General features: G+C 36.7%; 1 protein-coding gene across 1 annotated transcript; it reads right to left on the minus strand.

The window, feature by feature from the left end:
• Window positions 1–13,946: 13,946 nt before the first annotated feature.
• On the minus strand, window positions 13,947–27,134 carry LOC113055467 (protein Wnt-4a-like). The gene is made up of 5 exons (XM_026221789.1): window positions 26,726–27,134; window positions 16,454–16,689; window positions 16,236–16,367; window positions 15,873–16,015; window positions 13,947–15,789 (listed from the first exon to the last, which is right to left on the minus strand). The coding sequence occupies exons 1-5, from the start codon at window positions 26,800–26,802 to the stop codon at window positions 15,319–15,321; spliced, it is 1,059 nt and encodes a 352-aa protein (XP_026077574.1). The 5' UTR covers window positions 26,803–27,134; the 3' UTR covers window positions 13,947–15,318.
• Between the last annotated feature and the right edge of the window lie 690 nt (window positions 27,135–27,824).

Genomic DNA, 27,824 nt, shown 5'->3' on the forward strand with positions numbered 1-27,824 from the left:
TTTTTTCTGCTGGTTTAACACATCTTGTGTCAGCATTGTGAAGAATTCTCATAGCCATTGTTTTAAATGAATACGTCTGTTGGCCTTGATGCACATGTTTTGTGTGTTTTTATTGAGCTTGACTAAATGCAGTTTGGGTTTAATGTAGATTTATGTCTATTGTTTGTATGTGATTTCCCTTTGTGTGATTTAGTTTATAATATTTTTTTAGTGACCTACTCCTGATAAGCATTTAAATTATGACTAATGGGAAATGAATAGTATGGTGACCACTGAAATCCTTTCTGTATAGAGTTGCAGCTACTAGGTTACTATGTTTTCCCTAAATAAGATGGTAAATAGCATTGAAATAACCCAGTCTGTTTAATTCATATTTTATTTTCTCACATCCCTGGTTGTAAATTATCAGTAAAGATTTCATTTTTGCTCAATCTATTATTTTTAGGACATAGTCTATTCAGTGTTGTAATTATGCTGGGGTGGATGAGTTAACACATTCCTTGAGTGTTTTATGTGATGGCTGTCAGCGCACACTTACGTTAAACAGCCACAGAAAACCATTAATTATGAAGTGTGGAATGAATGGCAGGCATTCCTTCGTGTGGTTGGTGGGGGTGCACCTGCAGGACTTCACTCATTATCAGTGTGTAGGGTGGACCTACTGACAGCTTTGCCAGAACGCCGATGCAGATGATGACTTATGAAAACATCACCAGCTGTGCTGCCGCCATCGGGTGAGTCTCACCAGAATTTGTCAAGAAGCGGCCTTAGTTATATTTCACTCCACAAACCAAAAGGTGGAATTAAGGTTTATCATTTTATTGTGTTTATGTATTCAAGAAGAATAGTCTTTTAAGTCACTTCAGATTTTTGGCATTTTGATTCTTGTCACAATTGAGCATGTTTTCCAGTTGTCATTACCATAATGTCAATATAATAAATTCACTATATATATATATATATATATATATATATATATATATATATATATATATATATATATATATATATAAAGCCTAAACTGTATATTAATATGTATTATTGCATTATCCTGCCTATGGGACAAAAATAAGCGGGGTTTTTTTTTTTTAATCATCAAAACGATATTTAATACAGCACTAAAGTTTAGTTTTTTGTTTGTTTGTTCCATACAGTTGACTGTGTCTTGTTTATTTGATTTGATTTTTTCTGAGCAAAAAATGACCATCATTATTACCACGATCTACAGAAAACACCCACTAAAATGTCATTTAAACCATTTAAAATAAAATTTTGTATGATCGCTTATTCCTTTATATATTAAGTACGGTTCAGAAATAATTGTTTAATTTTTACATAAATATATTTGTTACGTTTAATGACACTGGAACATTATTTCACCTATAATTCACCAATAATTTTTTTTTTTTCTAAAATAATATAGAATAATATCGTGTGCTTAAATGAAAATGTCATAATCCAGTAATATATTTTTCTCCCAACTTTTGTACCCGAAGCACCTTGAGTTATGAATTGTGGTGGAAATCCAGTTTTTACAGGTCTATTCTTTCAAAATGTCTTTACTTGGTTCTTTGGATTTTGTGGCCTTGACTTGCAGGAAGGTAAGCTTGTCGTTTTTTCCCCTGTAAGCAGGGGTGGATCTAGAAAAATATTGATGGGGTGGCGAGAAGGGGGCAGGAATTTTTGAGGGGTGGCAACATATGGCAGATATATATATACTGAATTTAGTCACAGTTATCACAATTTGTTGATAAATATATGTGCACACTACAAAAGAACACAGTTATATGAATATGGTCTCTGAAGCATAGGTTTTATTAGCTGACAATAATAATAAATATTATAGGCACAAATACAAATGTACTTTTAGAAATTGTTTTTGAAAAATATGGTGTTATTGTTTTGGCAAGCTTAAATTAAAACTTCTATGAAAACTTGTGTGATATTCCTTTAATGTTTTAGTATATATATATTTTTAAGTATATTTTACTAAGCAATTTCTTACATTATTTCTTTGAGTTAGACCAAACTTTTTTTTTGATGGGTTGTAACCAGAGTTTCTGTGTTTTTTAATAAACTATTATTATTAGCTAACAATTAGCTTTAGACCGTTTCTGTCAGTCTGTGTATAAGATACGAATGAATGACGATAGTTTTATCAAATGAAATGGTTAAATCCTCTCATAGCACACGGGTTCGCGAATCATTTGAGTCAGTTTGGGAGTTCGCGGTTACGCGAATCATTTTAGTCAGTTTGGGGATCGCAAATCATTTGAATCAGTTCGGGAGTTCGGAGCGGGTTCGCGGATCATTTGAGTCAGTTAAGGGGATCGCGAATCATTTGAGTCAGTTTGGGAGTTCGGAGCGGGATCGCGAATCATTTGAGTCAGTTATGAGGATCGCGAATCATTTGAGTCAGTTCGGGGGTTCAAAGCGAGTTCGCGAATCATTTGAGTCACTTTGGGGATCGCAAATCATTTGAATCAGTTCGGGAGTTCGGAGCGGGATCACGAATCATTTGAATCAGTTCGGGAGTTCGTAGCGGGTTCGCGAATCATTTGAGTCAGTTCGGGGGTTCAAAGCGGGTTCGCGAATCATTTGAGTCACTTTGGGGATCGCAAATCATTTGAATCAGTTCGGGAGTTCGTAGCGGGTTCGCGAATCATTTGAGTCAGTTCGGGAGTTCGGAGCGGGATCACAAATCACGAAAGATTCGCGCTCGTAAATTTTCAAATTGACCATAACCTTTAATTCATTGCTGCCAACTGGGATGGCAGCAGGGGTGGCAAGGCTTTCAAATTTAGGGTGTCATTTGCCACCCTGGTAGATCCGCCCCTGCCTGTAAGACGTCTCTGTGTTTCCAGAGGGCGAGTGTTTGTACTCGTTTACCATAGAGGTGTGATTCGAGGTCATTGTGATCCTATACAGGTCTTCTCCATCAATTCATGCTCTGTACTCGCAATTTCCAGGTGGATGATTTTGAAATGTTAAACTTTTATCCGAGAATAGGGGTGATTTGTCATCTGGGCAAGACTTAAACAGATTGTCCAAGCTGTCCACTGCTTTTGGATCTCTCCTGTTCTAAATGGGAGCGCTGTAAAGCTGATACCCATCCAAAGCAAACACTAGGTTTGATGTTTCATTGCCCTTCCATGCTCTTCTTGGAGAATGTTGTGAAGTCTCCCGCAGGATGGCATTTCTCTTCATCATGCCTGAAGGGCCAATCAGAGCCAAAGACTAAACCTGGAAGGCTGCAAGAATTGCAGAAGCCTCCAAAGACCCATAAATATTAGCGGTAGAGGTGACAAATGCAGCTCTGTGTCATTCAGTGATGGCGTTGTCAAGCGTAAGTCTGCACAGCGAGAGATGAAGCCACAGATAAGCCAGAAGAGGGCTGGGTTGAAGCCTCAGATGTGCCAGTCATTTTCGGATGTGTTGAAAGGTTAGGCTGTGGACTGCGACCGTTATGAACATTGAAATATTACAGAGTCTTAAATCAGTAACCCACATCCCCTGCTCCCTGCCACCCTTTGGCCATCTGTAACGTGGCAAAAAGCAGAGCTTAAACTCAGAGTTTTTCATACATACCACGACTGCACTGTAAAAACACGCAGACTGTCTTTATGTTGGATCGGCTTTGGGAACATGCTAGGCTCTAACACTTTCTTTTCCCCTTGTCCTGAAATACAACTAATAATACTACTTTTTTGGTTCCTTTTTATTTTGGATGGTCAGGTTTAAGTTTGCAGTTCAAAGAGTATATTGGCCTTAATTTAAGATTTACATATTTGAATTGCATACACACTTTTCATCTATTTAGATCACACAATTTTAAAAAACTAAGAAATTAAATTTTTAATATGAATTGTGAAATCTCTAGTTTGTTTATCATATCACAACATTTGGCAGGTTTAATTGAGTGCTTTGCTTTTAAAATGTACATTTTGTCAATGTATTTCCTGGGATGTAAAATCCAAGCTTAATGAACCTGGACACACAAAGAAAACAGGTCATTTTGATGATGCATATGAATTATCATAAAATTATGCAATTGGGGGTTATACAACTAAAAAACCACTAACAATATAACCATGATACATTTAGTTAAAAATTGGTATCCACTTTATGTTGGATGACCTAACATAATATGACTCAGACACCTAAAATATGGCAAATTTTCTTATAAACTTATTATACGTTTTCTTACAAGGTTTCTTATAATTTATACATTTACATTTACATTACATTTACATCATTTAGCAGACGCTTTTATCCAAAGCGATGACGACAATAGAAGCAGTCAGGTCAACAAGAGAACAACAACAGAATACAAGTGCCATGACAAGTCTCAGTTAGTCTAGTATAGAACGCATAGCCAAGTTGTTTTTTATTTTTTTATGAAAAGACAAGAAAAGGAAAAGTGCTAGTATTATTTGGATAAGTGCAGGCGAAAAAGATGAGTCTTTAGATGTTTCTTGAAAATGAGTAAAGACTCAGCAAAGGCTCAGACTATATAGGATGCAATTCTGTGAGATAACAAAGCAGTTCATAATACCACTGAAGACTTCATAGGGAAATTCTTCATTAGCGCACCACACCCAAAGTCAATCAGTTTGACCTGCATGGTGTCCAGGTTCATCAGCAAGTTCTCCATATTGTTGTCCCGACGGAAGACACTATGCTTGATGCACCATCCCCTCATTGAGGCTTTCTCCATGGAGTGTCAAGTCTATGCAAGGCATGGGCTGCTCCATGACCATGATGTAATGGTCTTTGTTGGAAAAGTAATTTAAGAATCAGCCATTAACCAAAACTGTTGATGTGATTGTACCATTGATAAATGTTCCATATTTGATGCCATAACAGCTAGTGCAGAGGCGCTAAAAAATAAATAAATGCATCACTTAGTCTGGTCTATTGTTGTTTATTATTTGTGTTCAGAATTCATGTCTAATAATATTTGATGGGAATTATATAATTTGCTGTTTTTTGCACATCGCGGTATGTAAATATAGCCGTAAGGGCAGAACTGCTTAAAGTTTTTGACATGTAAAAGTGATAAAAAAAACATGCATGAATGAGAAATTACAGAATACAGAGCGGAAACTGCTTGGGGCGAGTGGCTTGATTCTAACAGGAGGTACATTAAGATAATAAATAGATTATATTACAACATTCTAAATAACGAATATGAATGGCCTACGTTTACAAAAATACAGTAAATAATTTTTTATTTTCTTTTAATGACCACACAGTGGTGCTATAAGTAACTTTTTACCTAATAATTCAGTGATAGAATCAACATTCTTCATTTTTTATGAATCCTGCTTCAACCCCAAATAACGCATCTAAATTGTTATTATTATATATGAACTTTATCTGTCATTTTAATTTGATAAAAAAAAAAAAAATCAAACTCCTCCTAGACCGTTTTCAGATCTTCACCAGACATTTCACATGTCCGCTCTTCACCATGCTGACAAAAAGTTATCAAAAAAATTCTATAAGCACATATTTTTTTTTTTTTTTTTTTATGTTTGCCTGGTATTACCAAACATGATGTCTATATGTTAAGTGCACAAAGTTAAAACTTCTTAAACAATGCCCAAATGGAGAATAAGTGACATGTTTTGACATGTTTAATTTCATGAATCTGTGATGCTCAGAGGTCAAACATATAAACAGAAACCGGCTTGGAAGCACCTACAGCCCAAAACATATTTTATTTACTTATTTTTATTTTATTATTTAAATATAATGTTTCCTTCAGTAATATGACAAATTGTTCTGTGTAGTATTGTTACATATTGTAATTCATACAAATATATAATATGGTTAAAGTCCTTTTTGTAGACTAAAATAACATGCAAGCATATAGCACACTAATCATAAACATCTGCTTGTTGACCTATGCATCTACTGATCACATATAATAATAATAATAATAATAATAATAATAATAATAAATGTGTTACTTGCTATTTCTTTGTAGTTAATTGTGAAATTTACTAACAATTTCTGAGTTAAAATTGTTTCTGGTGTGAATCCTGCACTTTTTTTTCTTTTCTTTTTTTCAGTGTATGTTTTAAGTGCAGAGAATCCAGCAGTGACCCCCAAATCCCTCAGTTTAGTTTATTGTGACACGCCAGTTCGCTCGTGGTGTTCAGATACATGTATCCATAGACCTTCACTTTCAGTCTCCCCTCAGGTGTCCTGGGCAACCCATCTTTCCATAAACCCCCAGCTTATCTGTTGACAGCCTGTCCAGTCTGCTGAGAGGCTCAACTCTTTGACCATACTTCCATATCATGGATGCAGAACAACAATGTCCAAACTAGAGATACCAGCATGCAGTCGCGGTGCAGGTGGCTGGGAGATCTAAGTTGGTAAGACAGCATAGCTGAGTTTGATGGATTAAGTATAAGGCCTGTTTACGGCCATATCCTCTTTTTTTATTTTTGGTATTTGTGATCTCATGACGGTCCCTACACCTGTGTCCGATCACAGGATTTGATATTTTGCCACACGGAAAGCACCTCCATAGTTTTAGTAGTTGCATCACCACTGAGATATGTGGATACAAATTTAGATTCCTGACTGCCAGGCAGAGGGGGTTTGCATCAGGCTGGAAGGCCTTATATATCACTGCATGATGGATGAGCCAGTGTAGAGGAATTCTCTGCGGTTTATTCTCGAGCAATACTTCGAACTGAGCCGCTGCTCGCTCACAATGACAACCATTAGTGTTTACCTAAAAATGGGCATTGTTGTGTGTAAAGATGCACTAAGTAATGTATCATCTTTTCTGTTCCACCAAAATTTCCACCTCCTTCAACTTAAATGAATATTTTACAGGCCATCCAATAGGAACAGATTTGGAGAAATTTAGCATTACATTACTTAATAGATCCTGTGCAGTGAGTGGGTGCCGTCAGAAAATGAGAGCACGAATTCCATAATAATGCTCCCTCCAGTGAAAAAGTCCATCCCCTGTTGTCCTCTTGCATAAATATCCACCAACACATTTGTTAAAACTGTTTATGAACAGTGCTTGATCTGTGCATTTTTTTCTCCTGATTCAGGCGAGATTACTTATTCACTGAAAAAAGCTATATTATGGATAGAGGATAGAGATCGAAAAACAGCTTTTCACTACACACGATGTTAACTGATGGACTGGAGAGGTGTGGATTTCTTGTGGATTAGTGTGATGTTTGTATCAGCTGTTTGGACTCTGACGGCACCCAACCATTTTGATGTAATGCTAAACTTCTCCAAATCCTCATACTCATCTACATCTTGGATTTCGTGAGGGTGAGTAATTTTAATTTAGTTTAATTTAATTTAATTTAATTTTTGGGTGAGCTATTCTATAGTTGATTGTTTATTTAAATGTTTAAATATAATCAAAATGGCTGTGCAAGTAATTCCAACTTTTTAGTGGACATTAAAATTTTTATTAATTTAATTTCATTTAAAATAAATATCTCATGTAAAAATAAATAAATTGAAATTGGTTAAATTGTTCTAATGAGGTACTGATCATATTTTTTACAGTGAGAGTTTGAACGATGTGAGGGTGAGTAAATGGCTCATTTTAATTTTTGTGTGAACACTGGTATATCCACTGTAACCTACTTGGTTCTTATGATCATCTTTTATGATAAGGGGAATTTATACTCTAATTGTTAATCTGCAGTAATGGGTGAGTGCCTGATTCCAGTTTCTTTACCTAGTAACTTTACATTAGTACATATTAGTGCATAATATTACTGCACCAGGGCTTGGTATCAGGATAATGTCTTTGTGAGGGCCCGGGTCATTGCACAACTGGATGCTTCACAAAAAAAAAAAAAAAAAAGTGAAGAAAGAAGGGGGAGGAGTATGGCAACTGTCATCACAAACAAGAAACAGCTGTCTCATTTGTGTAACTTGTTTTCTTTTAATATGAGAAGTATGTTGGTAGAGATCTTTGAGTTTTGAGGAAGGCATGATAGGAGAGAGGAGCGCTTTTTTTTCACTCCTGGAATGATTCTTCCAGACCTTTGGTGAATTTATGGGTTTCTCGGCAGACAAATTCTCTCCTTGTGTTCTCTGAGGTGATTTTAGGGAAATGTTAGTTTATTAGAAATCGATACTCCAAATTAAACTTAACCCCCTAAAAAAAACCACTGGCCCCCTAATAATAAAGATTTTTGTTATAATAATAAGAAAATTAATTGAAATTAAACATGGACATCTGAAACACAACCTTAAAGTATTTAGACTTGCAAAAAACTTGCATAATGTGTAGAATTAGGGTTGCCAAGTCTGCGGTTTTCACACAGAATTAGGCTGCTTTTATAAGGTTATCGCGAGTTGAAGCAAACCTGTCTTCCCCCCTGGAACGTGACCGAGGTAAAACCCCCTCAGGGTGATTTTGGAGTGATTTTGAAAGTCAATTTCCCCCGGAATGCGACTGGGCTACTTTTGATCATGATTGAGTTTTGTTAAGCAGACCTGGCAACCCTGTGTAGAATCCTCTCTTAACCTCTTCCCATTGCCATTGAATACCGTGCAGTTGCATTACTACTATTTCCTATTCTAGAGTTTGTGAGAAGAGCAATCATTTAAGACGGGGTCACCAGACTCGGTCCTAGAGGGCCTGTGTTCTGTAGAGTTTAGTTTCAACTTTAATCAAACACACCTGAACCAGCTAATCAAGCTCTTACAAGGTATACTTTAAACCTCCAACCAAGTGTGTTGAGGGAAGTTGGAGCTGAACTCTGCAGGACACCGCCCCTCCAGGACTGAGTTTGGAGACCCCTGGTTCAAGAGATACAAAACTCATAAATTAAATAAAATTATTTCATTATATGCTTTATTTATATATAAATATAGCTACTGTACATACATTTGTCTCATCAGGTGTCAATAGTTAAATCGAAATCAGATAATTTGCTACTCTTTGGCTAGCTGAGATTAGGTTAGTACCATAAGGCAGTATCTGGTTTAAATTGAGCTGTTTTTGCAGCTTGCATGTTGATCGATAACATAGTTTTTAAAGGGGTCATACAATGCTTTAAATTTGACCTTTCTCTTGGAGTGTTACAAGCTCTTGGTGTGCAAAGAAGAACTGTGCAGCTGCAAAGACTAAAGTCTCAATTCCAAAGAGATATTCTTTATAAAAGTTAAGACTCATCCATGCCCTCTGAAAATGCCTCATTTAAACACGCCCCCACATCTACGTCATGATGTCACAAATCCAGACATGATTTTATGTTTATACAGCGCGATACACAAAGCAACATGTTAAAAGACTGTACAATTCATTATAATCAGTAATTATGTCCCCACTGGATGCAACAAATGCTTAGTTTAATTTGTTTTGTCTCGTTGTGCCGGGACACAGCATGTTAAGGGGCGTGACATTTCCCTCACACACTTAATGTATTTTGGCCAATCACAATGGACTGGATAGCTGGCCAGTCAGCGTACACCTCACTTTTCAGAACGTTGAGCTTTGTAAAAATTGTTGTGTCTTAGACAAGTGGGCATAGAGGCAACAAAAATGTACATTGTGGAAAATAATGTGTTATTTTTTTCCCTTAAACCACATAAATGCATTGCATTACACCAAATACACACAATAATGTTATTTTTAGCCACGTCGTATGACCACTTTAATGTAAGTCCTGCATAGAAGACACAATATGCAGTGCTTCACTTTTTACAGTGCTTAGTATAGTTTTGACTATATATATATATATATATATATATATATATATATATATATATATATATATATATATATATATATATATATATTTCCTTTTACGGTTGTTGTTGCACCATATAAATGTGATAACCGGACAATATTTGAAATGAATATTTGAATTTGAATGAACACTGTGTGTGTGTGTGTGTGTGTGTGTGTGTGTGTGTGTGTGTGTGTGTGTGTGTGTGTATTATCATTATTATTATTATTATTAATGGCCACACATAGCATACAAAGTGCATACTTTCATGCCTTGGCTAATCAAACAACTGTTACTGTTCTGACTTCAGAGACCAAAGTCATATTAAAAGTAGCTGAAAGGCTAAAGCTCCTGATCTTTGAGTACCTTTATTGAATTGTAGGTTGATAATTGTTATGTCCCTGGAAAAGCCTTTCCAAATATTAAATTACTGTGTGGTATTTTCCATCAAAGAGGCGGTGACAGGGCCATTCTGTTGACAGGATTAGATTTCTCATTGTGAAATCTCCCTCAAGCACATTTTAGATCTATTCTCATACGCACCGATTTTTCCACATTCATGCCTGCATATTTTTTCCCCAAATAGCCATCAGAGAAATTTTTCAGCCACAGACACGTTGTCCTTTCCTAGGTGTGTTTAAAAGTCACACTGAAAACATCCATGTTAGTGTCATCACATCACATCACATATTTCAGAACCAGGCAGCATGAAATGGCAAGAACAAAAACAGTTGTGTTTTAGGCCCCAATATCTCTACTTCCACAAACACAGGATATGCTGGATATTATGAGGAATTTGCCATGATTTCTCCAGCCTGCATCCACAGATATGCTGCCGCTTTAATTTCCCGGCGCACAATAAAAGGCAAACTCTCCTCTCTTCAAACCACCTCTTCCTGTTCCTCAAAGCAGCTTATTAGTAACAGACATGGGTACGACCAAAGAATATGAAAGCAGACTTTAAAATGTATGTAGAAATTGAGATGGTGGATTTTTTTGGACCACATGTGCACGCTCTCACGCTTTTCCAACAACTGAAAAAAGCCAGAGGTGCTTTGATGACATATGAAACATAAATTAGAGGTAAAATATGTCAGCTTGGTTGAAAAGAAACTGGAGGGTGTAATCTACCTGTCTACTGTTACAGTAGCAAAGTTAAAGGTAGACGGTAGTATCCTATAGCAAGGGTGGAGTGGAGTAGTCTGGTGTGTTTACTTACAATAGAAACATTTTTGTATGTAAATGTTTCTGTTTGTATTTAAACTCATCCAGTAGTGTGAGTTTAGGTCAGGTTTTTTATGCATTTTGTGTGTGTGTGTGTGTGTGTGTGTGTGTATTAGTGCATCTCAATAAATTTGAATGTTGTGGAAAAGTTCATTTATTTCAGTAATTCAACTCAAATTGTGAAATTTGTGTATTAGATTCAGTGCATGCAGAATTAAGTAGTTTAAGTCTTTGATTCTTTTGTTTTGATTTTGGCTCACATTTAACAAAACCCACCACTGATCTCAACATATTAGAATGTTGTGACATGCCAATCAACTAATAAACTCAAAACACCTGCAAAGGTTTCCTGAGCACTCAACATGGTCCCTCAGTTTGGTTCACTAGGCTACACAGTCATGGGGAAGACTGCCAATCTGACAGTTGTCCAGAAGACAATCACAGAGTGCTGTATCCAAGCATGTTAACAGAAAGTTGAGTAAAGGAAAAAGTGTGGAAGAAAAAGATGCACAACCAACCAAGAGAACCGCAGCTTAATGAGGATTGTCAAGCAAAATCGATTCAATAATTCACAAGGAATGGACTGAGGCCCTGGTCAAGGCATACAGACGTGTTAAGGAATTTGGCTACAGTTGTTGTATTCCTCTTTTTTTTTTAAGCCACTCCTGAACCACAGACAACAGCAGACGTGTCTTACCTGGGCTAAGGAAAAGAACTGGACTGTTGCTCACTGGTCCAAAGCCCTCTTTTCAGATGAGAGTAAGTTTTGTATTTCATTTGGAAACCAAGGTCCTAGAGTCTTGAGGAAGGGTGGAAAAGCTCATAGCCCAAGTGGCTTGAAGTCCAGTGTTAAGTTTCCACAGCTGTGATGATTTGGGGCAATGTCATCTGCCAGTGTTGGTCCATTGTGTTTTTTGAAAACCAAAGTCACTGTACCCGTTTATCAAGAATTTTGGAGCATTTCATGCATCCCTCTGCTGACCAGCTTTTTGAAGAAGCTGATTTCATTTTTTAGCAGGATTTGGCAATTTCCAAAAGTGTGATGACCATGGTGTTGGTGTGCTTGACTGGCCAGCAAATTCACCAGAACTGAACCCCAAAGAGAATCTATGGGGTATTATCAAGAGGAAAATGAGAAACGAGACCAAAAAATGCAGAAGAGCTGAAGGCCTCTGTCAAAGAAACCCTGGCTTCCATACCACCTCACCAATGCTACAAACTGATCAACTCCATGCCACGCAGAACTGAGGCAGTAATTAAAGCAAAAGGAGCCCCTACCAAGTATTGAGTACATGTACAGTAAATGAACATACTTTACAGAAGTCCAACAATTTACAAATAGTTGGCCTTATGAAGGATTCTTATTTGTTGAGATGTTGAGTGAATGTTTGTTGAGTGAATTGGTGGGTTTTTGTTAAATGTGAAATCATCACAATTAAAAGAACCAAAGATGTCTGTGTGCACTGAATTTAATACACAAGTTTCACATTTGAGTTAAATGACTGAAATAAATTAACCTTTCCATGACACTCTAATTTAAGATGCTCCTGTGTATATATATATATATATATATATATATATGTATATGTGTTTCAAATAAATGCTGTTATTTAAATAACTATTCATCAAAGAAAAACAAAATGGCACAGTTTCCACAAAAATATGAAGCAGCACAATTGTTTTCAACATTGATAATAATCAGAACTGTTTCTTGAGCAGCAAATCAGCTTGTTAGAGTGATTTCTAAAGGATCATCTGACACTGAAGACTAGAGTAATAATGTAAAAAAATATAGCTTTGCTATCAGAGGAATAAATTCCATATTTATTTTCGATCATATAAATGTAGCCCTGGGGAGCATAAGAGACTTCTTTCAAAAACGTTAGAAAAACCAACCCCAAATTTATATATACATTTATTAAACTGCATGCAGAAATAACATTGACCTCCAAAAATGTGTGGAAATTTGACACAACACAAGTTATTGGGCAACAGCTCAGCAAAGCAGTGCTTACGAAAGTCATCTCTAGGGGCCGCTTTGTTGCAGCACCAAACCACATTTATGCATGTCCGACAAAGCTTCATTCCTGCCATTATTCCATGAATAGTTTCTATAAATATTTATTGTTCTTGGCGTGATGGCTAGATCAGCCTAGACCATGTCACTAGGCAGCTGCCTGAATGGTACATGCACTGGTACTACCATGATCCATCAAACCACAAAACCAATACATACATCTGTAAAGCATGATAGAGATGGAAGATACCATTAGTAACGTTTCTTAATTTTCCAGGTCTATGGTAGGTGTGGTTAACCAAGGGATTTCATAATTACCATGTACACAATCCTTCAAAAGCTTGGCAAGCTCACCAAGTCTTCATTTAGAAATTTTTACAATTAAATTGTTTTTATTTCAATATATTTTAAAAGGTCATTTATTATTGTGATGCAAAATTTTTAGCATCATTACTTCAGTCTTCAGTGTCACACGATCCTTCATAAATCATTTTAATATGCTGATTCGCTGCTCAAGAAACATTTCTTATTATTTTTATTATTATCAATATTAGAAACAGTTTTGTGGAATCAATGATATATATATATATATATATATATATATATATATATATAATTTTTTTTTTTTTTTTTTTTTTTTGCAGGATTCTTTGATTAATAGAAAGTAGTTATCATAGTAACATTATAATCTTTACTGTTACCTTTGATCAATTCAATTGCTAAATAAAAATAATAAAATAAAAGTTATTTCTTTAAAAAAATCTTTCTGGCGTCAAACTTTGAATGTGTAACTTAAAATAACATTCCAGGTTCAGCCCAAGAAATGGCATATTGGTATATAATACTTATATAAAATTATTTGATAATATATATATCATTTTCTAAATCATTATTTTATGGATTATGCCATTCCCTTAAGTTAAATTGGACATAACTATCCAGACAGCATAGAAAGCTGGTTAGAAAGCAATTTTTTCCACCACTTAAATCATAACACACATTAAAATCTTATCTATATACTACTGAAACATTTAAACATTCATTGCAAGTAACCGAGAATTTCCCAATTTCCCCACCCCCCAATATATATTTGTAGTAATCAGCATTATGTCACAACCCAGGATATTTTTTAACGTTAAAACCAAAACTTCACAAAACGAAGACACTTATCCTTGTGGGAAGCCCATTAAATCATTAAATCATACCCTGCCAAAAGACCAGATTTGGACACCATGTTGATTAATGTTGCTCAGCGTGTCTTTTATAATGAAGATGGTTAGTTATGGATGGCCTGCTTCCATAAATGACCATTTGGAAAGAGCAGTTCACGCAAAAAGCACAATCACAAGCATGTCAGTCTTTGACACAGCATATATTTCAATGTATCATACATTCATATGAAATATAGTCCTCTTCAGTGTACAAGTCATTACAAACCTATGTTTCTTTTAAAAGCATAATGGATAGCAAGTTTTACTATAGAAAAGCTTGGAGTTATGATATCGTACATAATTCAGTCACTCAGGTCTGACTAATGGAGGAGGGAATGCTGGGGGATTTGTTTATTTGCGTTATGTGCATCTGGAGAGGAAAAGTGCTAGAGTCATCATGCACAGAATCCATGGTCCAAGCACCCCAAGCGGGTAAACAATTTATGTTTGTCAGTTTCGCACCAGATGCATGGTTACATCTCAGCACCAATCATCTGTCTGCATCAATAGCTAGTTAACTAACCCAGCGCTTCTTTTGAACAGCTTGCTAACACTTATATTTCCACTCTGTCTTGTTTGTAGTCGGTTTGCATCCATAGAAAAGCAAGCCTCGCTTTAATGCTCGCTGTATGTTATCAGTGAGTGATTCATGAATTGAAGCAGCATCACAGGAACGAATGGTCACGAGGATGGAAAACTCTTGGAAAGTACATGTACACCTGGACTGCATCTCAGCATGTAGTGTTCAATGTCTCAGTTAGTCCGACGTCCATCTTTCAAGATGAAACCCTAAAGCAGCATTAACGATGAAAAGGCATTGACCTTTCTCCATATTCATGTGCCCCTGATCCCAATGGCACTTCTCTGGTGCACGTCACATTAAAAATTAACTCTCTATTCGATTGCAATAAGTTAAAATGGATATATATATATATATTTATAAAAATAAGAGAGCAATCATGATTAAAAACAGGACTAGGAGAGAGAAAAATACTCTCAATTGGGACCTCGGGTATTTTGCCCCTATAATTTAATGTCTCATGTATGACATGTTCCTCTACCTTTGCTTGAAATGCTTGGGAATTTGTCTAGTTTCCCTGTGCATGGAGGGAAGTGGTAAGGGGAGAGATCACCGACACGTGTGCATCTCCACCATCTTGCGGCACTGTTTGCACTTGACGTAGCAGCACCAGTGGAACTTGCAGCTGCAGCGGTCAACCACCTCCACCTCCTCCGTGTGGAATCCGCGACCACAGCACATGAGCTCACAGCCGTCGATGGCCTTCGAGGTCTTGTTGCAAAAGCGGCCCGCGGTGCCCAGTATCCCTGGAGATCTGGGGTCATGTTCGCAGAAGTCTGGGCTTGGGTCCAGGTACACCAGATCTTCATCTGTGTGTGGCTTGAACTGTGAGTTTCGGGGAACCAGGACCTTGGTGGTGCCCACTTTGCGTAGCTCCACCTCTGTAGCACCGTCAAATTTCTCCTTGATGATGTTGCCCACTTTGCGGAACGGCGGCATTGCTTTCCAGCAGGTTTTTACCTCACAAGAGCCAGAAACGCCATGGCACTTACATTCCACTCGCATGTTGTTCAGAATTGCCTTGGATTGTGAAAGAAAGGTCATTTGTTAAACAAGTTGTGATAATTGAAACCTTTCAGCATGATGTGTGTTAAGCGCCGTACCTTCCTCCCTGCCTCATTGTTATGAAGGTTCATTAGGGCTCTGTTGGAGGACTGTCCTTTACTTCGTTCCCTGATGTCCACAAAGGACTGGGAAAAAGCAACCCCGTATGCAATGTTATCAGAGCATCCTGACCATTGGAAACCTGTTGAGATAAAGACCCTCAAGCATGGAGAAATGTAACGAGTCCACATGGAAACAACGTTGTTAGGTACACGATAGTGTTTAGTTTAAGCTTAAGTAAAGTTTAGTTTAAGACTAGGTGAACTAGATATCCAGGAGAAAAACCATGTATATGCAACAGCAATAATAATTAATCAGCAATCCTCAAAATTATTATTATTCAATAAAAAAAGCGCACATACCCTCTGGACTGACACCGTGCACATTGCGGTCGCAGCCACACTTGTCCAGCTCCCCGCTGCTGCAGGCTCTGGTCACTGCAAAGGCTACACTAGCAGCAGATAAAGCGTACACAAATGCAGCTTCCCGTGTACCTGTGACACACATAAGTAGCCATTAAGTATCTACAGGGTTTTAAGCAGGGCTAGCTTCATGTGCAATTAAATATGAGGCTACTTACCTTGTGTGACCACTTTGCCAAACAGAGGAACACTTTCTAGCGTCGAGCAGTTCCAGCGTCGGTTGCGGAACTGAAACTGGCACTCGTCGATGGCGAGCTGAGCGCCCCTGCGGACGGCGTCCATCACCTCCACATTGCGCTTGCAGATCTGAACCTGCCTCTGGATGAGTCCTCTGAGCTTCTCACAGGTTTCTTCATCCGAGATGCTCCCCACTGATGACAGCTTTGCTAAGTATCTGAGGACAAAGCAGTAGAGTAATCAGTAAATGTTCAGAGACTCTCAATAATACAGGCATTTGTAAAGAAAAAAACAATGTATTTAGGTGCTGGAAGAAAAACGCAATATGTAGAATATTATCATTTATTTTTTTGCACACTTATTATTTCAGGTAATCTTCCATTACTTTTCACTCTATTACTTTTGGTTTAGTTTCAGTTTAGTTTTAGTGGTCAGTAGTTAAAGCATTGGGTATCATGAACTAACAATGAGTATTATATTTACAGCACTTATTATTTTAATGTCAATTTCTACAAAGAAGCATTTATAAAATTAAGTCAGATGAAGAAACAATTTAAACAAATAAACAGTATAATATAATAATAAATCTATAATAATAATAAAAATAATAATATATATATATATTTTTATTATATATATATATTCTAAATACAGTACCGTTATATATAATCCTATTATTTATTGTATTATTGTATGTATTCTGTAAAAAAAGAAAAGAAAAAAAAGTTTATTATTAGTTCATGATAACTATTGCATTAAGTAATTTTACCAAATGTAACCTTAATGTAAAAAGTAAGTATTTTTAGTATTTTTGGTTAAAGTTGTTTCTGTGTTTTGTATTTTACAATTTTTACCCCCCCCCCCCCCCCCCCATTATTATTTATTTTTAGTTTTATGGCTTAATTTAGTTGTTCTTATAGTGTCTGTTAACAATAACCCTGACCCATGCATTGTTCCACTAATTTAGTGACCCACGTAGGTTTTATATTGACTCCAAAGCACAAACAGTACAATAAACAGTGCAAACATAAGCAGCGTGGCCCTCCTGTGACGTTTATGGAGGCCTGTGTTGAGCAGATGAGGTAAGGGTGATGTTGAGAGACGGATAGAGACTATCTTCACCCATCACCTCCAGGGCCAGGGGGTCGGGGCAACACCAATGCTTTAAAGGGTCTGCTGAGCTCCATCTCTTTATGGCACCTTATAAAAATAGTCCTATACTACAACACATCACACAGGTTTTCATCCGAACACACCAAGCTTGGTCTCATTATCATCAAGGACTGGTTAAGATCAAAGTCATGAGTGTTTAAAGTCTGCACAGATGCATTTAGAGAGTTGCGTGTGCTCACGGATGGGTTTGTTTTGCATTATTTGTTTCTGAAGGTCTTTTGGTGTAGTGCTGGGTAATTCGAAAGTGCGCTTAAATGTATTGCGGATGGAGGTCTTAAGAATGGCTTTGAAAGTGCTGTGGTGTAAATACTCAATTAAGGTGCAAGATCTTGAGGTTTATTGATTTGGATTGTAGCTCAAGGCTAAACCACAAAATCACCACGGATCGGATCTGACTCACGAAATGCTTATAGTGTAATCGCATGTACAGTATTTACGCTCTTGAAAGTAGTTTTTAAAAGAGGTTTTCAAAGCGATGCAAACCTTTCATGGAATGGTTCTCAAAAGAAGGTTTTGTTTTTAGGGTGAAGTCCATTTTAGAAATCTAAAGAACTTTTTGTGACATGGACATTTTCCATGAATGTTAAAGGTTCTTCATGGAACCATTGATTCCACCACTTTAAAACAAACAGTAAAATTAACTACACTACTTTATTTCAAATATTAATAAAAGCTCATTGCACTTAAAGTTAGATGAAGCCAATAAATGATTATATTAATCTGAAATTAAAATGAAAGCGGAGCAGCAGATTTTTTGTTACCGGTGTGCCAAACCGTCAGTCCTTAGGAGAATAAATGTTGAAATTAAGTATTATTTTTGTGTTTTTGCACAGGATCAGTATAGTGAGAAATATGTTAGTGTTTAATATTCTATTAATTTGGGATTTTTAAGGGTTTCTGTTTGTGATAACCTGCAACTGTTACCTTTTTAAAGAGCTATTTTTACCTTTTTTTAACCCATAAAATTTTATTTTTGTTGATACAGATTAATGTATTTGGGTTGATTTATCGATATTAATAGTTAACAATGGTTAATAGTAGTTGTGATTCTGATTAACCAGTTGACTTAGATGTTGCCATTTTTTCAGTGTAAATAGCACACAAAAGATTTGAGCTAATCTGATGTTAATGCACATGCATGACTTTGAGTCAGTATTTCAGTTCAGGCTTATTAAATTGCAATTAACATACAAAATAAAATAAAAATAGTATTAGGAATTTTAAGCTTGCAGTGTCTTCAAGGGTTTCAAGGGCTCATCTTAAGTTAAAAACGGCACGTTTGCATCCCTGCAGCTGGAAGCGGCGCATCCCACCCCTCTCTGCCGTTGACAAGAGATGATTTTGAAGGCCACGGTTGGGGCAGATAAGCAACAAACACCTCCTTGTCCATGGGACCATCATCTCTGCTCTCTTGAGCTTTGATAACATGCTCCTGTCCAGCCAAAGATGAAGCACGACTTCAATGGCCAGATGCACATGCATTCTGCGCAGAGGGAGTTTGAGTTTCTTTTTTGTAGCATCTGTTGACAATTGCATGTTCTTGCATGTGTGTTTACAGCTTTTGTTTGTTTCACTAGTAAATTAGCTCTGTGATCCTGACCTGATAATGAATCTGGCAGCCAAATGGCAGCGGAGTCCCGTCCGTTCTGACGGGATTAGCGCTAGAATATAATATATCAGTGCCAGATGCACTCATAAGACTGGCACTCATATCAAGCTCGGGATTTTTACAAACAGACACCTGAAGAACGGCCCGCTGCCTATTTGTCTGGGAAAAAGATTGTCTGAGACCTTGAGAGAATCTTGTTTTCATTGCTCCCCAGTTATAGCTCTAGCCTTCTCTTCTACGTACTTGCTAATCGTTTGGGAAAACAAAGGGAGTTGACTGTGGGATTTTGTGAAAGAATGGGAGATGCCTTCCTCTGCGCTTTCTGGGAGGTTTTTGCAGGAGCATTCCACCTGGAGCATGGTGCCTTCTTCCTTTTCTGTCATGTTTGTGTTGAATTACATTGCCCTGGCCTTCGAGCACTGTTGGCTCCAGATGGCTTAGCCAAGCGCGACTTAGCACGCAACAATGCTGTATGAGAGAGTTTGAAAGAGAATGAGAGAGAAAAAGCATCACACACGTACACACGCCTGACTGTATATATCTGCTTGCCTCTTACTACTGTCAACTTATAAACATATCAAAGTTATATAACACAATACTGTTAAAGTCTCAGCATTTATTTGATCAAACATACAGTGAAAGCAGTAATATTGTGAAATATTATTACAATTTAAATGCCTATTTTCTCTTTAAATATACTTTAAAATGTCTAAAGTGTCATATGATTCTTCAGAAATTATTCTAATATGAGAATCTGCTGCTCAAGGAAAATTTTTTAAAGAGGTCATCGGATGCAAATTTTCCACAAACTGATATGATTCTTAATATATGATTCTTAATAAGATCTTAATGAAAAGTCTGTAACATATTTTAGTTAAAATGTCTTAATGGTAGTGTAAAACAACAACTTTTTTTACCCTGTCAAATACAACTCTTTGCAGAGCAAGCCGTTTTGTAGCATTTTCCTTTAAATGTTAATGAGCTCTGCTGACCCCACCCCTCTCTTCCATGCTGCTCTCAGAGAGACTGTTTACTATAAGTGCATTCATCTGAAACTTGCTAATTAGCACATTATTTGGAAAGATTCATTAAAAAATATTTTACTCGCGTCTTCTGTTGGTGAAGCTGGATTGCGAATTATTGGCTTGAACATAGATGCATTTATGTAGATCGGGGGCTTATTCCCTTCAAAAACAAATGTAATCCACTGCATCTTCAGTGGCTCACATGTCAAGAGTAAATGACTGCTGCTATGCTCATTATTACATCCAACAACAGAACACCTCAATCGTTTAGGAATCATTCTTGAGATCGGCTCAATTTGAGAAAGGGGAAATTATTTAACGAGATTAAATAAAAACCACTCGGTGCAACAAGACATTTAGCCCAGGGTTCAATACGTACCTCCGTTTTAAAATTATTTAAAACTGTAATACACTTCTGTACGCTATATAAAAAAACATGGATTACTTCAAAATTCTTTTGAGAGAAGTATTATTTTTGTGGATTGGCCATTATTAGGCACTATAAACACATGTAATGTCTGTTTCATTCATTCTGGCAGCCGGAAGGGCACCCTCATGCAGAAACTTCACATATACATCTCAGAACTAATAGAACTGATGACATTCAAGGAAACCCCTAATATGGACATCCTGCTAGAAACATTTTGAATGATGAAACATGAAGACAATAAACACTCGATTGTGACAATGTATAGTGTTCTTCAAGCCATTTAGTGTATTTTCATAATGATGTATATGTATAATCCATTGGCTGTCGATTTTACAGTACATATATTCACAGAATATATAATATATTTTCTGTGTCATTTTGTGAAAAGAAGCCACGTCAGATCACAAAAGGAAGTTATTTCAAACATTCTGACTGTTGTAGAGTGAAAGCGTGTTATAATATACTCTATTGGTTTAGAAATGCTTCTTATTACAAGACATCACATGCCGAACATCTTTCTTTGTAGTGTTTTTTCAAATGCATGTTATAAGCAGGACAGCGTTTGGTCATCTCAGTGCTTAGACTCATGAGCACACAAACAGAGCCAGTTCAAAAATTATTTAAACGCAAAGCCAAAAAAACACAATTCACAAGCACATATTGAACCATGGATGTCGTACCCAATGGTTCAATATTATATCGAGAATTGTGGCATCTCTAATAAATAAATAAATATATATATATATAAAAAACTTTTTATAGCAACTAAAAAGCTTCAATTTCCCTCAGCATCTTTTTTTTTTTTATAATCAAACAATGGATGTTGAGATTTTGTCTCTCTGTGGTAAATCGGTGAAAGTAAATATCAGACCTATGCAGGCTACCGACAGTACGTAAAGTGTGCTGTGGTGTCCGAGGAACACAATTTCTTGAGGTTTACCAAAGTATTTGATATTTACATATTTGTCAGCTGTGCGTCATAGGGCGCTTGTATCTGTGTATTACAAGCTGTTTGTCTGAAATGAATTCAGTGTTAAGGGAGTTTAAGGGAACTGATGCATTTAGTGCTTCGCATTACACCCACATATTTCCATTTTTATTATAATTATCATCAAACGCATTACCAGCATTACCAAGGAGTTTGTTTTGAATAGAAGCACTATTAATGCATTACTGTTGGCATTGCTCATACTTTTCATAAAACTCTGTGAGAAACTCATCCTGCACTGTTTTTTGGCGCTGATATAAATGATATATTAAGCTCTGATTTTAACAACATCATATGGCTCCTTTAAATATTACTTTGAAAATGAATGAATTTAAAAATAACAAATTATTTATTTAAATTATTAACTGAATACGGTTCATAGGTATTATTTCTTCTTCATTCTCATGCTTACAATGGCTGCATTTAGTCGTATTATAACCAAAATACAGTTGTGCTGCTATATATTTTTTGAGGAAATCCTGACCCTTTTTTTTCAGCATTTTTTATAGCATTATAAATGAATTTAGATTCATTTAATGCATGCTTACTAAAATAAAAGTTTTCATTTTGTATTTTTGAATGGTAGTCTACAGATCTTGAAAGTCACACTTTAATTCTCCTCACAACATTAAAAATACAGTCAAGAAGATGTTCTGCACAAAGGAGCCAAAATGTGAACCATCAAAGAATATGACATGTTTTCAAAAACAGATGTGTCATTCTTGCACAACAGTCTTGCTCTGATAAACAGCTCGTTTCCTCAAAAACTCAGTGACTCATTGGTATTTCTAAGTCTCGCAGACTGTTCACAGCTCATGTACCAAAACCTCATTCATTCATTTTGCTTTAAGTTGAGAGAGTTCGTCTAGAGCTACAGTTGCATTTACACAACGCTTAATCTGCAATTCTAGTGGATGACTTTAACTCTAGAGGGCAGTGTTATCTCATTTATTGAGATAACGTCATATCTTTAATTAATCTTGTTTCTATATCTTCTAGCAGATTAAATATGTGCCAGGTGTACATCATGAAGATACTTCAGACTTTCAGAGAGGGACAACAAGGTGCGTTGAACATCTAAATTTAAACTTAATCTGTGCAGTTTAATTCATTTTATATGAGCATATGCTTCTACAAACCAGAACGTTTTTATCATACATGACTCCAGAACAAATTAAAATAATTTATGTAAATATAATTTGCATCAGTTCAAGAAGTAAATGGGTATATACTATTAATAGAAATATTTCGGAGACATTCCTGCACCTGAGGTCCAAAAAACATCCTGAACATCTTGTGTGACCAGAACGACGGTCTGTAAAATTGAAGACGGATTGACAAGAATCTGGAGGAAATGTACTCCGGTACAGAGCAGAAAATTAAGTAAGAGCGATTTACTCTTGTTCTTTTTAGGTGTTGACAGGCCCATATGGGGATTCTTACATTTATTTTTAAGAGCAAAGAACTTAAATGTTGATGACTGATGAAAGTGGTGATGGAAGTTGCCTGTTTTTATCAAATTAACCTTTTAATAGGCTGCTGTATGAGTGGAGGTATGTGACAACAGGTTTTCCAGCTTCATTACGCTGTTGTCACTGGTGTTATTTGTGTTATCAGCACTCGGCGCCAGGATGTATTTCACATTAGAGGTTTCTCTCTTCTCATGTTGCTCATCAGCTGTGAACTATTTATTGACCGTCCTGTGCAAACGCCTCAACCACTGTTCTTTCCATCCCATGCAATGGGAAACACTGTGTCACTTCCCAAACAAAGACAACTGCATGGTTTTGTATTATATTCAGTGAGCTGTGCATTAGTGAACATTCTGTAACCTCAACTTCTAAAAGAAAAAAAAAAAAATTCTGCATTTCACAGTGTGCAACGCTTTCTTTACTTCTGAAATTGTTGCATCATGAAACTAGATTAATTCATCAAGATAAATTTTAAAGTTTAGAAAAATATTGAATTGTGAAGGTTGCATTGGCCTTATGTAGGTTGGATACTTAATGTAAAAGTTAAGAATAGAGAATAGAAAATATGCTGAAAATGTACTCACCTTCAGGCTATCTAAGGTGTAGATGAGTTTGTTTCTTCATCGGAACAGATTTGGAGAAACCCAGCATTCCATCACTTGCTCACCAATGGCTCCACTGCAGTGGATGGGTGCCGTCAGAATGAGAGTCCAAACAGCTGATAAAAACATCACAGTAATCCACAAGTAATCCACACGATTGTACTCCATCAGTGAAAGTCTCGTGAAATGAAAAGTTACATGTTTGTCAGAAACAAATCCATCATTAAGGCATTTTAACTTTAACTCGTCCCTTCCATAATCCATATTCACCCTTCTCACATCAAACTCCACCCACATATTTGATTAGAACTGTTTTAGACTGTTTTTGCTTGTAAACGGTGCTTGATCTGTGCATATTTCTCTCCTAATTCAGACAAGATGACTTTTTCATTGGAAAATATTTTAGCCGAAAGCCAGATTGAAGTTAGAAACTCCTTAATGTTGGATTTGTTTTTCTTCACAAACTTGCAGCTATTTGCTTTACAAGACGTTAACTGATGGACTGGAGTCATGTGGATTACTTTGGATCATTTTATCAGCTGTTTGGACTCTCATTCTGACGGCACCCATTCACTGCAGCGGATCCATTGGTTAGCACGTGATGTATTGCTAAATTTCACCAACTCTGTTCCCATGAACAAACAAGCTCTACGTCTAGGCAGATTTTCTTTTTTGGGTGAACTATTTCTTTAAAGATTGGATGGATCAGTAGAGTCAGACTTTCTCAATAGAATTCTACAAAATCTGAAACCGTTTGATCAGTCAGAATACACAAAGCACACTAAGTTGGAACAGACTAAATTTTGGTGGATGTAATTCGGAATGTTGGTCTCAGTTTAAGGATTTAGAAGTTTGATCAATAGCAGTATATGCTGACTTTGCCAAAGCAAGATAAAAGCAAAAACCGTTGCCTGTCAAAATGCATTAGAAGAAGGATTAAGAGCAACTATTTGCATTGTTTATTTAGAAAAGAGTTTGTTTAATAACATTTCACCATCTGTTATTTATAGTGTCTAATTAATGATTCATTCCTGGCATTTTAATACAAAGCAACTGCAAATAGTCATTCATAAAATATTATAAAGCAATGTAAGCTTATATTTGCATGAACAAGCACATGCTGTTGAAGCAGGTTTGAAGAGGTGCAGGTGCAGTACAACTGCTCTCGTGACGTGCACCTGCACCTCAACCCTCCACACAGGTGCTGATGGATGTGTATCAAGAATAATACATTCACACATCTCTCAAATGAAAAGCTCTTGGCTGTGCTTCAAAACATTTAATTATGACTGCTGAATAAAGAGTATCTGACTAACCAGAAGAACGCACTCTCTTAAAACATTCAGATTAGAGCTACAAAGGGCTAACAGCCTGATACTTTTTAAGCACCACAAAACCTTTATTCTCTTGTTTTCATGTCTATATTCTGGCGTTTTAAAGAGCCCAGAAGCCAAACCACTGATCTGAAGAACCTATATTGAAACATTGAGAACGTTTTAATCTCTGAAGGGGTTTACCTACTACAGAAAAACCAGTCGAAGAGCTTTTATTTTTAAGATTTGTTGCACAGTAATTCACTTATATGCAACAAACAGGAGACAACACAGAAAACGTTTGTGTACTCAGTCATGCTTTTCATCTGATTTTATTTAAGTGAGACGAAATATTTAAAAAATGTTTATTATCTTACTTTACATCTAAATCTCATTTTAAGATCAGTTGTGACGAAATCACTGTTTATTTCATTTGAACTAAAGACTGCTATGTTGCTCAGAAGATGATTTACCTCAGGAATATGCCTGAAGATGATCTTTATCAAAAAGCATGCAGCATATTGTCAGTTGTCATACTGAACAACATTTTTCTATTTATTGCAGGTTTTACACTAAGTCTGTTTCCCTGTTCTTCAGTTAAACCGTAGACTTAAACCTTGCATTTCTTATCAAAACTTCAAGTCACATTTGTATAACATTTAAGCTTAATTAACTGTCTTCATATAAATAATATTAGTGTTTCTGGATCATATAGACTACATTTTAGATTCATGCTCACATGTTGCTCCTATAACTCGAAGATTTCACATTTTCTGTTCGCTAAAGAAAACTTGTCTAATGTCAATTTGGCTGCCTGCTAATACCTGTCCTGAGATGGGGTTGGAATCATGTACAAGCTCCTGTCAGAATGATCATTTTTTGTAGACAGGTAGGAGGTTTTCCGTAAGTGTGAAGCTTGTCTGTGCATGCCCCAAACCTGTCACCACGCCTTTGAGTTAAAAACACTCTTCCATCGAAAACCCAACTACATCTGGATAGATTAAATGATGTGCTGTTTCTGCCCTGAGGATACAGATAAATGATTCTATATACCTGGAAATGCACTCATCTTGATATGGCCTTAACCAAGCATGCAATTCTGCTTCTTAACTACGTAAGTAACAAAATCAGATCATTCTCTTATGGATTCTTTGCTGTTATCACAAATTGTCATACGTGATTCATTTATACAGCTCTCTTCTGCACTAACTAACTGCTGTCCCATTCACGCGTTGCGCGCTGCGCGCAACCAGCGCCAAGCGCGGCTGTGCCAAATGCACATGAACGGAAAGTCTCCAAATAACCGGTTTCATTACTTTTTATTTTGTGCTGTCCATACAGTGCATGCTTTGAGATGTTTATTTCATAATAAAGGCTACATTAGACGACTTAGACAAAGTTTACAACTGTTTTGTTCTGCGCTTTAAAAAAAAACTGTAAGCTTTAAGGTATTTAATCGAAGTAGGTAGGTTCTATTCTTATTCACCAGTTCGCTTCGTAATTTCAGATTTGCGATTCACAGGCTACATTTGACATGCTAAACATTTGCTTTCGGGGAATCTGACTGACTTAGTCATAACAGACCTAGACGCAGACGTCAAAACATAACATGAATGAAGAAAGTGATAGCTATTCACTTACAGCCAGTTGCTCGCATTGGCGGAGAAGAGTGCTAGAAAGAGCATAAGCAGCGACCTTATCAAATACTCCGATGACATCTTGAGAGGATAATTCAGGTAAAGGTCGCTGGTGTAAAATCCTCAGGGGAAGTTTATCAGTGCACCGCGCTGAAAAGTTGCATCGAAAAGCGATGAATCCATCATTGCGCATCCATCTGGATGAGAAGCAGGTCTGTCCGGATCAACAGTTCATGCCTCCTTGTATAAACAAGCCCAAGTGCTCAATAAAGTTTATGTAGTGGCAGCAAACTCACACTGAGCGGTATCCAACCATGCGATTTCCTCCGAGCGCGTGCAGCGGTTTCCACGGTCAACTTTTACGCAGCATCAGATAAAGGTGAACCACGCGCGGTCCCGCCAATAAATTGAGTCTAAACGACAGTCCCCGCTCCCGTGCGTGCAGTTAATTCATCTAAACGTGAGGTTCAGCACCCCTGTTGATGCCACTCTGAATTGAGCCTGAGAGGGAATGCTGAATTTACTGACTCCTGGAGGGTTTGGTAGGGGCGGCGCGTCGTTTGGGGGAGGTTTTGATGTGTGAGAAAGCAGATAAAGGCGGGTTTAGTGCATGCATATATGTTTTCTCCTGCTCTTTGCTGCCAAGGTGTATTTTTTAAGGTGTTTATTTATTTATTTTTTTTTTTTTTGAGTTCTTCACAGGGACTCACTATTCGCCGTGCTCGAGGTATAACCGCATATGCTTTTGGCAAGGTGTATTTTCCCTGGCCTCAGTGCCCCCAAACGCAAGTACTTTGTGGTTAGGATGCTATTTATAGGATGCCTAGCATTTTGACAGCTTTGACAAAAATAGACTACAGATTATGGCTTATTATTGTTATTGTTATTAATGCTGTGATATGTGGTTGGCATTTGAATGAGAATGAAGATTACAGGAGTCACTTTAAGACAGGATTTTCAAAGATAAAATCTGATTCATTAAGGTTACATTCATAAATAAACCAGGTTTTTCTTCGTAATAGAACATTAGGCTGAAATAAGTCGTGGTGGTTTTATTTTTTAGTCGTTTCATGTCAGCATAATCACAGCAACAGTTCATCATA

Source organism: Carassius auratus, chromosome 36 (genome assembly GCF_003368295.1).
Source record: "Carassius auratus strain Wakin chromosome 36, ASM336829v1, whole genome shotgun sequence".
In the NCBI taxonomy this organism is placed as follows: domain Eukaryota; kingdom Metazoa; phylum Chordata; class Actinopteri; order Cypriniformes; family Cyprinidae; genus Carassius; species Carassius auratus.